A 14,712-nucleotide genomic window follows, 5' to 3' on the forward strand; every position below is an offset into this window, starting at 1 on the left:
GACCTCTCATTTATATCACTCATTCTGACTTTGTTTTTTACTTGCTGACTTATCTGTCTCATATGTGTCTCTTGCCTTCCTAGGAAGATAGTAAATTTCTTAAGAGACTGTTTAATACTAATGCCTTTCTTCACAGTGCCAAGCATAAAGCTGGACCCAGAATCGATGCTGAATAAGTATTTGGTTGTTTTCCATGAAACCATGTATTGTTTCCTCCTGCTTTGCAGGGGCTAGTGGTATAAAATGGTATATTAAGACTGTCATAAGAATTGCTATGCTACAAAGGATACAGGAACAACAGCAATAAAACCCCTCACAGACTATGTTTAATAACATACTATGAATATCTAATATATATTTTAAAATAATTCTTCTATAGGAATTATTATCCTGATATTTCCAAAAACATTAAGTGCCTTGCAAATTTGTTTATTCACACCACTGTTCCTTTTTTTTTTTTTTTTTTTGCGGTACGCGGGCCTCTCACTGTTGTGGCCTCTCCCGCTGCGGAGCACAGGCTCTGGACGCGCAGGCTCAGCGGCCATGGCTCACGGGCCCAGCCGCTCCGCGTCATGTGGGATCTTCCCGGACCGGGGCACGAACCCGTGTCCCCTGCATCGGCAGGCAGACTTTCAACCACTGCGCCACCAGGGAAGCCCCACTGTTCCATTTTAAATCCATTATATAACTCTAGGAATATAGTCTCAGAAGTTTCATTTCCATCTGTTGTTTCCTCATGTAGAAAGTTTGAAAAACTTTTTTTATTTGGATTGATTAGAATCCAGACAAAATATTAGGATCCCCTACTGTGAAATTTTCTGAGGCAGGGATTTGCCTTATTTAGATTGACATCTCTGGCATCAAGGTTCCAGCTTCTGTTCCAGGAAGCATCCATAAAAGTCATTTACCTAGTAGTAAATAGATGTACCTTGTGGTAGATATTGTGCAAGGCTTCTGTGCATGTACTTTTTTTGTTTTAGAAGATGCTGGGGGTAGGAGTTTATTAATTAATTAATTTATTTTTGCTGTGTTGGGTCTTGTTGTGCATGTACTTTTAATTTTTTCCTGACGACAACCATGAGAGAGCGATAGTCTCATCACTTTGAATGAAGAGCATCAGGCATATAGAGGTTAAAAGATTAAACTGCCTGTGATCACATAGAGAATACATTCCAGAGCAAATACTCTAACCTGAGTTTTGTTGTGTTAAATTTCAGTGCTTAAGTTTATCTTCGCCAATTTTCTTGTCTACTGGAATCAAATTTTCAGATATCTGATTTTTTACTTCTACTACATTGATTTAAAAGCATGAAATATCTACATTAATTGGTGAAGACTGATTGGTGAAGATTGATTCTGTCTCTTCTGGTTAGGAATTCCATTTCTTTTAAGTTCTTTCTGATATGAGTTTTCAGTGTGTCAAATCAAGGATTTGAAGTTATCTAGCTAAAATTTCTAGAGCTGCTCTCTTTATTGAGATGGAAATGTGTTCGAGGTAATGTTAGGCACTGATTTTTCAGGGCTAATGTTCGTTCAGGGCCAGTGTTTGGCCTAATTCTGAAATTAGCAAATGTTCCTGAATATTATAAGGAGAAGTCTTAAAAGGCTGAATTTTGGTAGAATCCGACTGGCTTATCCCTCTCGATTATCTATACCTGATATATCTATATCTATCTTGCCTTTGATTAGGCCATTTTACATCTTCACAGAGCTATAAGTTGTTGAAACCTGATAGTAATGTAAATAATTCCTAATTCCTGTCCATAGGAAAAAAAAAATTGTTTCCTGTCAGTTGATTTTCTCACTGTAAGTAATGATCAGCCGTTTTGTATCCACTTGTAAGTTCATTTCAGTATTCTTATCTGACTGTAAATGTCTGGTACTTTGAGTTCTCTTTTGAACCAGTTTTAACATGTATTAATTACCTCATTCATTAAGGGCTAATTAAAATCTTTGATAAGTGTTCATTTTATGTCTGTATGAGAATAATTTTAGCGGCTCTTATTTTGAAAATTATCTTTTAAGACTATCTTTTTCTGCTACATTTTATTTCTGCCTCTAGCTCACCTTTAAGCGCCTAATGAAGTCTCTTAATCGCAGGAATCTAAGGTTAGGTATAAGTATCAAGCCAGTTATCTCTCCCAGCATTGTATTGAATTTCACATCTTTTGGTGATTTACAACTATTAAGAGGGCTAATAAGCAACAGAGAGATCCAGGGATATGAGTGATTACTCAAGCGACAAAGACTTGTATGTTACCGAAGTTCCTTTATTCCCTCATACTCGTATTTTAATATAAGATATATATACACTCACACACACATATATAGTGTATGTATATGACAAATAATAATATTTTAAATGGTATGAGAGGGTTTTTTTTCCCCAAACTGGTTTATTATAAAGAGACAAGACACTAAGTGAACATTATCAAGTAGGAAGAGAAACCAGTTTCTAAAATTTTCCTGAGGATCACAATATATCAGAAGGCATGTTGATTTCATGAGGCATCATCTGATAATATACAGTAGTATACCAAGGAGAATTTAGTGTTCAATCCTGCAGTACTTCACGTATATACATACTGCCAAATTGAGAGGTAAAACATATTATTCGTGTGTTGAGTTCTCAGTTTATATCAGACGCCTTCAGAAAATGTATTATCATCATAGAATATTTCACGTGTGACTAATTTTTATTCTCATTATAAATGGTATATTCATGTTTATTTGTATTTCCTATCTGGAAAATATATACAAACTGAAGATGGAGGTATAAGAAGGCTGACTAGAAAGCTACAGTAGTAAGAGAAGGGAAGCATGGGATGAGGGATGAGCTTTGAACTCACAGCTAATTTGAAACCCATCAGCCTTTCTCCGGTGGGGCAGCATGGACAAGGGGACTTTCCTTCTCTGCCTTGGCTCAAGTCCAATATGATCTTGTAAGTTATAAAATTCATTGTGGTGGGACGTTGAAAGAAAATATCCATAACTAAATAGATTTATGTTATTATATAAAACTAGAGTTTAACCTAGAGGTAGGATCTGGTGGCCAACAGGCCAGAACCAGTCACCGGGGGTTTTTTCTTGAGTTGTACTGTACTGGTCCCCATAGTGTTCTGCTTTGTTTTTAGAGTGGTTGTAACTATGAATACTTGAACCACAAGTTTTATATGAAAATCAGGGTTTCTGGCTTCTCTTTGAAAATTGTGTTTCAGCAGCTCTGGGCTAATTCCTTAGGGTAACAGTAAGCTCTCCATAGTGATTTCCCTCCGTATTAAGGACCCATATTCTCCAGTTCACAAGAGCCCCGTACCACGTCCTATTATATCCCTGAAAATATCCATAAACCATCATTATGCTGACGTTGTGGTTTTTCCTGTGTCTGATTTGCTTTACTTGTTTGTGTTTCCTGCCTGGACACTTTGATCCTTTGAATTTTTTTTTTTTTTTTTTTCGGTACGCGGGCCTCTCACTGTTGTGGCCTCTCCCGTTGTGGAGCACAGGCTCCGCACGCGCAGGCTCAGCGGCCATGGCTCACGGGCCCAGCCGCTCCGCGGCATGTGGGATCCTCCCAGACCGGGACACGAACCTGTGTCCCCTACACCGGCAGGCGGACTCTCAACCACTGCGCCACCAGGGAAGCCCGATCCTTTGAATTTTTAAACCATAATTTGTTAAGTGTGAGTTTTTGGAGATTGTGACTGATATACTTTTCTCTGATTCTGAGTTCCTGGCGGAATCTGTCACTCAGGAGACGCTCAGTGTTTGTTGTATGAATGCATTAATGCACTCATTGTAGATTTCAATACTATCTCTAATCTAGGGATAGAGAAGGTAATCTAGGGACCTTTAAAGTGCAGATCAACCACTGTTGATTTGTTGGTTGTTTGGGCTTCTTAGCTGGTTTAAAGTGAGATGAAAATTTAGTCGTGGTTGGGTTTTAAGAAGTCTAGTTTAGAAGAGGTAGGTCAGTAGTTTAAAACTAAATTTAGAAGATATATCTTAAATTCTCTTGGACTTTGTTTTTCAGCTTTAATATTATATCATACTTTTACATTGTGCTATGAATTTGTCTTGTTCTATTTAGTAAGCTCCTCAAAATAAAAGCACATAATAAGATTGGTAGAGAATAAAAATACTCTCCAATTCAGGTGTTTATGCTTTTAGTAGAATATGTATATTCCCAGTATAGAATTTATCCGACAAGTATCTAACAAATACCAGATTAAACAAACAAATAAACAACAAAAACTTTATGTAAGAAATAGTCATATAGAAACAAGAATATAATAGCTATAGATTTTTAGGAAAAAAATATAAAATTTATCTAGTACACAACTGGATATAAAACATATCTAGTTAATTTTTAGAAGTTAAAGATGTTTGTTTTTAAATTGGATAAATTTTACATGGTGGTGTGGGGAAGACAAGATAAATAAAAGATAAACATAAAAGTGATAAAGCAAATTAGGCTATTAGGAGGAGGTTACTAATGACAGGAAATTAAAGGTAAAAAACAACAATGCAGTCAAAAAATACAAACTGAGATATAGCTGGTAAAACTTAAAGATTTAACTTTTGTTGTAGATTTGAAGAAATATGATTTACTTTTCTTAAAGTGTTTAAATATATGGACATACCAATCTTTATATTTTTTTATTCCTTTATTTCTGTATTCTGTTGCCAGAGTATGCTAGGTCTTGTCCTAGGTGTTAAGGAATCAGACCTATAAGACAAATTCATCGTTTTCTCTTGAAAAAACAAGTAGAATACAAACCATTACGGCAGTTTTATAAGAGCAGTTATGCTCAAGACATTAATGTTAGAATTATGCTCAAGACATTAATGATCAAAAGGGATCACAATTAACTACGCAGAAATAAGGGGAGCATTCCGGATAGTTGCACAGAAGATCATGTGTGTGCTGAGGGTCCCAAATGCATAGGCAGTGGGTATTAAGCCAGAAAGAAGAGCATGTAGGGCTGAAATCGGAAAGAGAGAATATGATGTGTTTCAAGTTTGGCAAGTGTTTGCATGGGTCTAAAGCAGTGTGAAGTGAGAGAGAGTGGTAAGAGATGAGGCCAGATAAGATAGAGGGCAAATGATTGAAGGATTTCTTGGACCAAATATTTGGAGATTTATTCTTTACATGAGGAAGCATGTTCATATATTGCGGGCAGGGAGTGACATGATAATATTAGTGCTTTGGAAATATCACTAAGGTACTATGTGAAGGGTAGGCGGTTTGAGCTACAGATGGGTGATAAACTGGAGGTAGGGAGACAAGTAAAGAGGTAATTTCAGTAAGTTGGGGTGAGAGCTAAGGAAGGATGGTGGTGGGAGTGCAAGTAAATCGACATTTAGGAGGCAGAATTATCCTGTTCGATGGCCAAAATAGTATTGGTGCTAAGGAAAGGATAATTTCCATTTTTCTAGAATTGCCTGTCAGCCAGCTAGGATGGATGTTGGTGCTATTCACTACGTTTGAATTTGGAGATACCTAAGTGTGGGAAGAGTTTGGTGGTGGGGATGTGGTTTAAGATCATGAGTTTAGTTCGGAGCATGGTGAGTTGAGATGCCTAAAAAATAGTCAGCTGTGGATGTCAAGTAGAACAGTTGTTAAATATGGATTTGAAACTCAAGTCAACACTGGAAAAGGATGTGCCTCTTCAAATGGTGCTAGAACGGAGTCCTAGGGGGCACTGATAATTAAGGGCATGCAGAATAGAATGAATGCATATAATAAGAAACAAAGATTGTATGGCAGTTACTACTTTAACCTTAATAACTACCCTATAAAACAGGTGCAGACCCTATCCACAGCGTAATGTGGAGCTACTTGAGGCAGAAAGAGAACAGGTAACTTGTTCAACAGTGAGAAGTAGAATCTAGAAATGTTAAAAAAAAAAAAAAAAAAAGAAAGAAAGGAAGTGGTGTTTAGGACTTACTATGTTACAAATTAATATACTGTTGAAAAAAATTTTAATTGAGTACTTGATAATACTTCGTAAATGATAAATTATATTCTAACCCTAAGACTTTGTGATGCTAATATTTAGAAAGTGCTTTTAAACATCATGCTTAGTTAATCCCTATCTAACCATTATGTAACCTAATACTATTTTTCTTTTCCTAGAATAAAGAAACTCTTACATAAATTTTTAATGTAATCCCAATTTTTACGTTAGAAATAAGTATTTATTTTAAATCTGTATTATTTCAGCTCCAGGTAGTTGCTTATACTGAGAAGCCATTCGATTTGATATGAGCTTTATATTCTTTGTACGTTATCAAATGTTGTATTAATTAATCTCTCAAAGTAGTATAAAAGTGGAAAAGGATTTTATTATGTGCTTTCAGGTCCTAGGATGAAAAGTGCTCTTTGAAAAGCAAGCTATTACCTCTTTTCTATTACACTTAAACCATTTATCTAAAGTTTATAGAATTCATAATTAAATAGAAATCAGAAATTAAATAATTAAATAGAAATTGGAAATCTTTGTCACAGATGGACCAAGTAACCTGCCCAAAAATTACAGAGAAAACATGCCAACTTCAGGCTGTTGTCCTTCTCTAGTGTTAAGTTCACAGTACCAAAATGATTTGTTCAAATTATCACTCTCTATCTTTATGTTAAACATTGTGCCAATGAGTGCATTTGGTGCTAGTGGAATTATTTATCTCTGAAAATGTTCAGATATTACATAATATTCTAGGTCTGTGGTTGATCCATTACTTGCTAGTCTGGGAGCTAAGAATAGAGGCAAAAAGGAACCAGTAGCCACTATATTCAGAAATTTTGAAATACCTTTTACAGTACCCACTAAAAATGCTATTTTAAAATAAGCTAAAATGAATCAGGATAAAGGTGATTTTTCTGTATGGGATATTTCTGGATATAGAAATTGGTAAAGAGATGAATTTTTGTCTTAGCCTTTATGTAAATATCTCAAGAAAGTGCAGCCTGGCCCCCCCCCAAAAAAATCAGATTTTGAAATATAAATATCTTAAGAATTTAAAGTGCTGCCTAATGCATTTACTTACTAAACGTAGGAACCTGTTTTATATAACAGATCAGTAACCATTTAGGCTCTGATTGAATAGTTCCAGTGACAAGTTGCTTTTTAAGGCCTCATTTTACATTTAAATTAATCATTGCATATATGCTTTTGGGTGGCCACTTTTCGTACCTCCTTTTGTTAGATCTTTTTTATTTCATTCCTTACCTCTCTTTTTTAATATATAAAAAACAGCAACATGTAATAAAAGTTTAAAAATTGAATAATGTAAGAAACACTACTAAAATTAGGCAGATATTAGCGTTTCGCTATACTTTCTTTGAATATGAGTCAAGTATACAATAAAAATGTTACATATGTTAGCTATGAAACATCCTGTGTGTGTGTATGTATGTGTGTGTATTGACGTGTGTTCTAACTTCTTTATATAGGGACTCATATTATGGGTTTTATTAATTTTGAATTTTTCTGTATTGTGATTAAATAACATCATTTGCATGATGTTGGTTTATTGCTGTTTGTTGATATTTGCCTTAAATCTTGACATCTAATCACTTTTTATAAATGACCAATTCTGCTTCTAAAGAATATTAATTTTCTTATTTTTAAGTACAGGATCATATATATGATCATCAGGTCACATTTGTTCAGTTTTACTAATTTTTTGGTCAGCTTGAGCAATTAGTAAGAAATTATTTAAAATTTCTATACCATGATTGTGAATTTTCCCATTTCCTCTCCTTTTTTTCTTGAAGTATAGCTGGCTTACAGTATTATATTAGTTTCAGGTGTACAGCATAGTAATTCAGTATTTTTATAGGTTATTCACCCTTGAAAGTTATTACAAAATAATAGCTATAATAATTCTCTGTGCCATACAGTGTATCCTTGTTGCTTATCTATTTTTTAAAAGTAATTAATTTATTTTTATTTATTTTCGGCTGTGTTGGGTCTTTGTTGCTGCGTGCGGGCTTTCTCTAGTTATGGTGAGCAGGGGCTACTCTTCGTTGCAGTGCGTGGGCTTCTCACTGCGATGGCTTCTCTTGTTGCATAGCACGGGCTCCAGGCATACGGGTCTCAGTAGTCTTGGCTCCCGGGCTGTAGAGCGCAGGCTCAGCTATTGTGGCGCACAGGCCTAGTTGCTCCATGCCATGTGGGATCTTTCCGGACCAAGCCCCGAACCCGTGTTCCCTGCGTTGGCAGGTGGATTCTCAACCACTCTGCCACCAGGGAAGCCCCTTGTTGCTTATCTATTTTATACATAGTGGTTTGTATCTCTTAATCCAATACCCCTATCTTGCCCCTCCCTCGTTTCCTCTCCCCCTGGTAAGCACTAGTTTGTTTTCCATATCTGTGAGTCTGTTTCTGTTTTGCTATATACATTTGTTTCATTTTTTAGATTCCACATAAATTGATATCATACAGTATTTGTCTCTCTCTGTTTGACTTATTTAACTAAGCATAATATTCCCTAGGTCCATCCATGTTGCTGCAAATGGTATATTTGCTTGATAGAGATTTTTTTCCATCCCATTCCCTTTATGCCATTTTATTTTGAGTGTGCATCTTATCTGGATAGATATATATTCACATATATATACACACATATGTTTATATATATATAAAGTTGAGATTAACAGAATATATGTGTGTGTGTGTGTGTGTGTGTGTGTGTATATATATATTCCGGTAATCTCAGTTTTAACCAGTGATTTTTCTTTGTGTATACTAATGAGATGATGGATATATTTAGATATATTTGCTGAAACTTTTCAGAGTCTGTTAATACTAGCCGTGCTGAGACAACCTATACATTTCTATGGAAATTATTCTTTTCTATACTTCCCGCATGCAAAATATTTTTTTCCTTCTCTTGACTACACATTCTTCGCCATTTCAAGTATTCATATTAGCAAAGTCTAAATGTTGGTATTAAACAGTAGAAACACCAAATTACAAAATACATGAAGGACCTTATATATGGGAAGCACTCAAAAAAGATTAGACTCCTGCCCCAATAGTATGTAGCCAGTTAAACTTCTAGAACCTTTTTTGTTTCATATAAGCTGATTTCTAACAAATAGTGTCATTCAAATGACTATTTTGACCTTGAAAGTGGTTATTTAGGCCTTTAAATTTAAGAGATTAAAAATAATTCAGTCCTTTGAGGAGAGATTACTAGTATATAATCTATATCTTTAGAGGACAGGGGAATCCTGCAGTAAACATAATTTGGTCATGTGTTTTACATATTCTTATGTTGTATGTGTTTTCATGTGTCTGCTCATGTGCACGTATTTATTACACAAATAACAGGTATTACTTGGAATATACAGGTAGGCTTTAAAACAGGAAAGAAAGCATAAAAAGTACAAGAAAACCAATCTTTAAAAATAATCACAATTATTGTTTTATTATATATCATTCCGTATTTTTTATTCACACACATATGTCCAAATAAAGCATATAACAACAACAAAAACAACAGAAGTAGCTAACATTTATTCATCATTTCAGTGACTCAGACACTCTGCTATATGCTTTACGTTGACTTTATCACACAAGCCTAATCATAACTTTCTAAAACAGGTACTGTTATGCCCTCATTTTACAGATGTGTAGACTAAGGCTAGAGAGATACTACAGAGTTAAGTAACTTGCCATTATTTCATGTTCTATAAGTGATGGAAAAGAGATTCAAACCCAGGCAATATGAATCCACAGGCCCACACTCTTAAATTTTACCTTGAATGACCTCTCCCCATAGCTATTTTGTGATACATATGTTTCCTTGCCTTTTTTCCACTTGGTAATAATAAATGGATATCTCATCATAGTATCTTTTAATTGCTATGTAGTCTTATTTACAGAACAAATTTGCCTAAGTAATTCCCTATTGTTAGAAATTTGTTTCTATTTTTTCACAGCTATAAAATAGGTAATATCCATCTTTTTTGCATTATTTATCCAATTTTCACATCAAAAATAACACACGTTTTACAGCCTTCTTTGCTTCCCCTCCTTGTTTTTACTACACAAAGTCTTTTCAAATCTTTGCTCAAATATCAGTTCCTCAATGATGACTACCTATTTAAATTTGCAATTCTACATTGCCCTCTACATTAACAAAACAGCCAATAAATATTATTCCAAATTGCATATCTTAGAGCAATATGTTAAACTGTTGTCTCACTAACTCATTGCCAACACTATGCATTACCCTGTTTTATATTTTTTCAGAGTGATTTTTCACTGATGTTTGTTTTGCAGTGAAATTGTACCTCTTTTTTCCTTTGAGAATTTCCTACCATATGCCTTGACTATTTTTGGAGAATACTTCAGTTTCTAAGGAGGAGACATATATCTCATTTGAATCAACGTAATTATTTCAACAAATATTATTGAGGTCCTAGTACTTGACAAGCTATGGTTAAGGATCTTGGGATACATCTGCAAACACAACAGACAAAAACATTTCCCTGTCCTTGTGAAGTTTCCAATCTATGGCAGTAAACAGATAATAAATAAATTAATAAATATGGAAAATCTAACGTGTTAGAATGTGGCAAGTGATAACGAAAAAATTAAAAGCAGACCAGCATAAAGGGAGATTGTAGAGGCTAAGACATGAAGGAGAATTGCAGTTTTCAATAGGTAGTGATCAATGAGGAGCTAATGGTTAGCAAAGACATGAAAAGAGTGTAATAAAAGTAAGGGAGGAAGAAAAGCAGGCTGTATGGTTTTATAAATATTATAGGGGCTGTTGGTAACTCTAGTAGAAACATCCATCTATATCAAAGTATCATTGTCCTTTTTGATAATTTTTTGGTCAGGTTTTGGTATTAAAGGTATGCAAACTGGGCTTCCCTGGTGGCGCAGTGGTTGAGAGTCCGCCTGCCGATGCAGGGAACACGGGTTCGTGCCCCGGTCCGGGATGATCCCACATGCTGCGGAGCGGCTGGGCCCGTGAGCCATGGCCGCTGAGCCTCCGCGTCCGGAGCCTGTGCTCCGCAATGGGAGAGGCCACAACAGTGAGAGGCCCGCGTACCGCAAAAAAAAAAAAAAAAAAAAAAAAGGAAGTTTAACTGGGAAGATTTCTTTATCTGTGGCCTAGAATAGTTCACATAATATTGGATTTATTTATCTGATCTTTAAAAGTTAGGTAAAACTCAGCTGTGAACCTACCTTGTTTTGTATGTTTCTTAATGACACATCTCTAAACAGCTTTACAATTTCTTCTGTGGTAATTGGCCTAGTCAAGGTTTCCACTTTTTATTGGGACAATTTGGGTAATTTATGCTTAATTTGTTTTTTTCCTCTCATTTTCAAAGTATTTGCCATAGTATTACATGTAATATTTCCTTATATTTTTTCTAAGTTCTCTTTTATCTGTGATTCAAGTTCTTTTCTCACTTTTATCTTGTATATTTTTGCTCTCTTGCTCTATTTTCCTTAATCAAACTTTTTTTTTTTAAGTGTTCTTTCTAAAGAAACAGCTTTTGGATCAATTTATCCTTCTACTGTCTTTGTTGCTATGGTTTTCTATTTCATTAGTTTTGTCTTTTAAACTTAATAAATTTCCACTCTCTAACTTTTTTCATTTATTTTATAGTTCCTTTTCTAATTTCTGGTTTCTTTTTATTATTTTATCTTTTATTTTATTATTCTTTTTCTTATTTTTTCATCTTTGATAACTAAATACTTAAACTACAGATTTTTTAAAGCTTTTCACTGTATACCATAGGTTTTTAGAATAAAGTGTTGTATTCATTATTTTCTAAAAAAAAGAAAAAGAAACATCCATCTATAAAGTGTGATTCATCCAGTCTCTCTTTCTCTACACTATGGAATTGAACTGTGTGGTACTCTTCTTAGGAGTACCTAATTGAAATGAAAAGAACATGCTCAGGAAGCAGAATAAAATACTTTGTTTAAATTATATCTTACTATATATCCAGGGTCCAATGAGAAAAATTAATTATTGTTTTGCTGTGTAGTGTATTTTATAAAACAACATGACAAGAAAAGGAGCTGTAAATATTTTAACTTGTTCCTATGCTACTTTTCCATCTGATATATCCATAATTCTTTTTTTTAATTAATTAATTTATTTATTTTGGGCTGTGTTGGGTCTTCGTTTCTGTGCGAGGTCTTTCTCTAGTTGTGGTAGGCAGGGGCCACTCTTCATTGTGGTGCACGGGCCTCTCACTATCGCGGCCTCTTTTGTTGCGGAGCACAGGCTCCAGACACGCAGGCTCAGTGGTTGTGGCTCACGGGCGTAGCTGCTCCGCGGCATGTGGGATCTTCCCAGACCAGGGCTCGAACCCGTGTCCCCTGCATTGGCAGGCGGACTCTCAACCACTGCGCCACCAGGGAAGCCCCCATAATTCTTAAATCCATAAAAATAAATCTTTTTTTCAAAAAATTGGGAAAGTAAGCCTTAAAAATATCTATTAACTTTACCAGGTTACGTGATATGTATTCAATTACTTCAAGTTTTACAGCTACTTTAAGTTTTATTATTATATTTAAAACACAAAATTCTAATTTTAAGTACTGTATTCTGTAGGTTAAGGTTTTTAATTTCTATGCATTATTAACTCATCACTATCTCTTAAATTGTATAGTCCAGCGTAAATCTGACCCCATTTAAAATTCAATAGAAGAAATCATTTGTGAAGCTGTAGCTGTTTTCCATCCCAGACTCCTGGTTGACGTTGTTATCTTAATGAAATCCTGTTGGAGGGCTTTGTTAATTGCATTAAATAAAGGCCTTCATCATCCGCACTTCTGTACAGTTAAAATCAAGTGTTATGTTTGCCAGGACAAAAAGAGCTTAAGAAGTGTATACATTCATAATGTTTTCAAATACGCCTGTACAGAATGATTGGGATGAAACAGAGGACCTGGGCCTGGGGTCCCCACTGTAGCATATTGCAGTAACATGCCCCCGTGAGGCACACCACTCAGAATCCAAGTCTTTGTGTACTCACTTGGCCCAGGGACTTACTTTGGTGAATTGTATACCAGCAAACATGATGCTGATACAGGCTGAGGCTTGATAAGCGTGTGTGCCTTGGGACCTTTTTGGAATGCTGCTCTGAGACTACCATGACGTGCCAGCATGAAAGACAGTGTGGAGGGTGGGCCCCTGCTGTAAGGGGCACCATGTGGCAGGCATGCTCATGAGGCCACATCTTGTTCTGCCCAGCCCAGTCTTCCCCAGCCTAAGTGGAAACCACGGGAGGGAGCCCAGACAACACACAGGATCATGGGAAATGCAACTAAGTATTGGGAGGTTTGAAACTCAGTAATAGATATCTGTTTCGGTTCCCAGCATTCTTTTTCAATTTGAGAATGAAGGAAGATCCTCGGCACAGGCTTGATTTTCTTCTTCTTCTTTTCTTTTATCTGACACACCTGCTAATACATTTAGTTATGTAATACAGAGTGTGAATTAGTCATGAAGGTTTTCTGTATATGCTAGTGATTCTTGTTTCACTCCAACATGCATAGATATTCCTTCCAATAATTGGTATTCTTTTCCATGACAGGAATAGCTAGCATCCTGATTATTTCTCTTTGTGCAATCACACATCTCAAAATCTTCTTACCTAAAACTCCACTGACATACATTAGAACCATGGTTTCCAGACTTTTAGAATTCACAGAATATTAAAGAGAAAATAGTGTGTCTGAAGTAAATCTGTCAGATTTTTATTTTGTCACCTAAAGTCATAGAAAGAGAAAAGAAAAAAACCCTGACTAAATGCTACTATCATTATTTTAAATGGTGTGGATATTGTTAACGTCAAAAATGTAGGAAGGATATGATCTCAAAATTAAGTAGTATCCTTTAGTTGAAAATGTTTGGCTTTGAAAATTTTGTTTTCATTATGTTGGAGACAGGTAAAAATAAAAGTGGGTTGACAGTAACCCATGGACCAGTGGATTGACACCTCTTCAATACTATTTGGTTTGCTTGATCCTCTCGTTTCCTTTGTTTTTCCTCATTTATCTCATGCTTATTGAATGCATCATTATTTGGCTGTTTTTCTCTTATAACTATAATAGGAAGTCAAGGAGAGTATGTTTGCCCAGCTGCTTCGGAGGTTATTTTCTTTTTGTGGCAGAGGTAAAACCTTATTTTTCCATTAATTGTCATCATCATCATCAAATCAGAATTGCTATTGTTAAAAAATACAACTTGTTTTTGACCAATTGTTGTAGGTCTGTATTAAGAGCTTTATAATGATTACTACACTTACTCCTACAACAATTCTGTGAATTAGGTATTATGTTCCATTTTACAGATGAAAAAACTGAGGTTTAGAGAAGTTTACAAGTTGCTTAAGCTCACACAGGACATAGTGGAGCCTGGAACTTGAAATCAAGATCTGTCTGAATCCACTACCTATGTTCTTATCAAGTTCACTCTACTGTCTCTTCCATGGACTATCTATCTATCCATCTGTCTATCATCTATCTATCTATCCATCTATCATCTATCATCTATCATCTATCTATCCATTTATGTATCATCTATCTATCCATCATCTATCTATCCATCTATCATCTATCTATCCATCTGTCATCTCTCTCTCATCTATCCATCTGTCTATCATCTATCCATCATCTATCTATCCATCTATAATATGTCATCGATCATCTATCTATCCATCATCTATCT

The 14,712-nt window shown here is 35.3% G+C and overlaps 1 protein-coding gene across 1 annotated transcript in view; it reads left to right on the forward strand.

Annotated features, from left to right (window-relative positions):
- The first annotated feature begins 2,832 nt into the window (after window positions 1–2,832).
- Window positions 2,833–14,712, forward strand: part of LOC101277958 (protein piccolo) — a 232,628-nt gene continuing 220,748 nt past the window's right edge. Inside the window, exons 1-2 of the mRNA XM_049714695.1 lie at window positions 2,833–2,942; window positions 5,808–5,862. Coding sequence (XP_049570652.1) covers window positions 2,833–2,942; window positions 5,808–5,862 — 165 coding nt within the window. The remainder of the gene's footprint in view (window positions 2,943–5,807; window positions 5,863–14,712) is intronic.

This window comes from Orcinus orca, chromosome 9 (assembly GCF_937001465.1).
Source record: "Orcinus orca chromosome 9, mOrcOrc1.1, whole genome shotgun sequence".
Lineage (NCBI taxonomy): Eukaryota > Metazoa > Chordata > Mammalia > Artiodactyla > Delphinidae > Orcinus > Orcinus orca.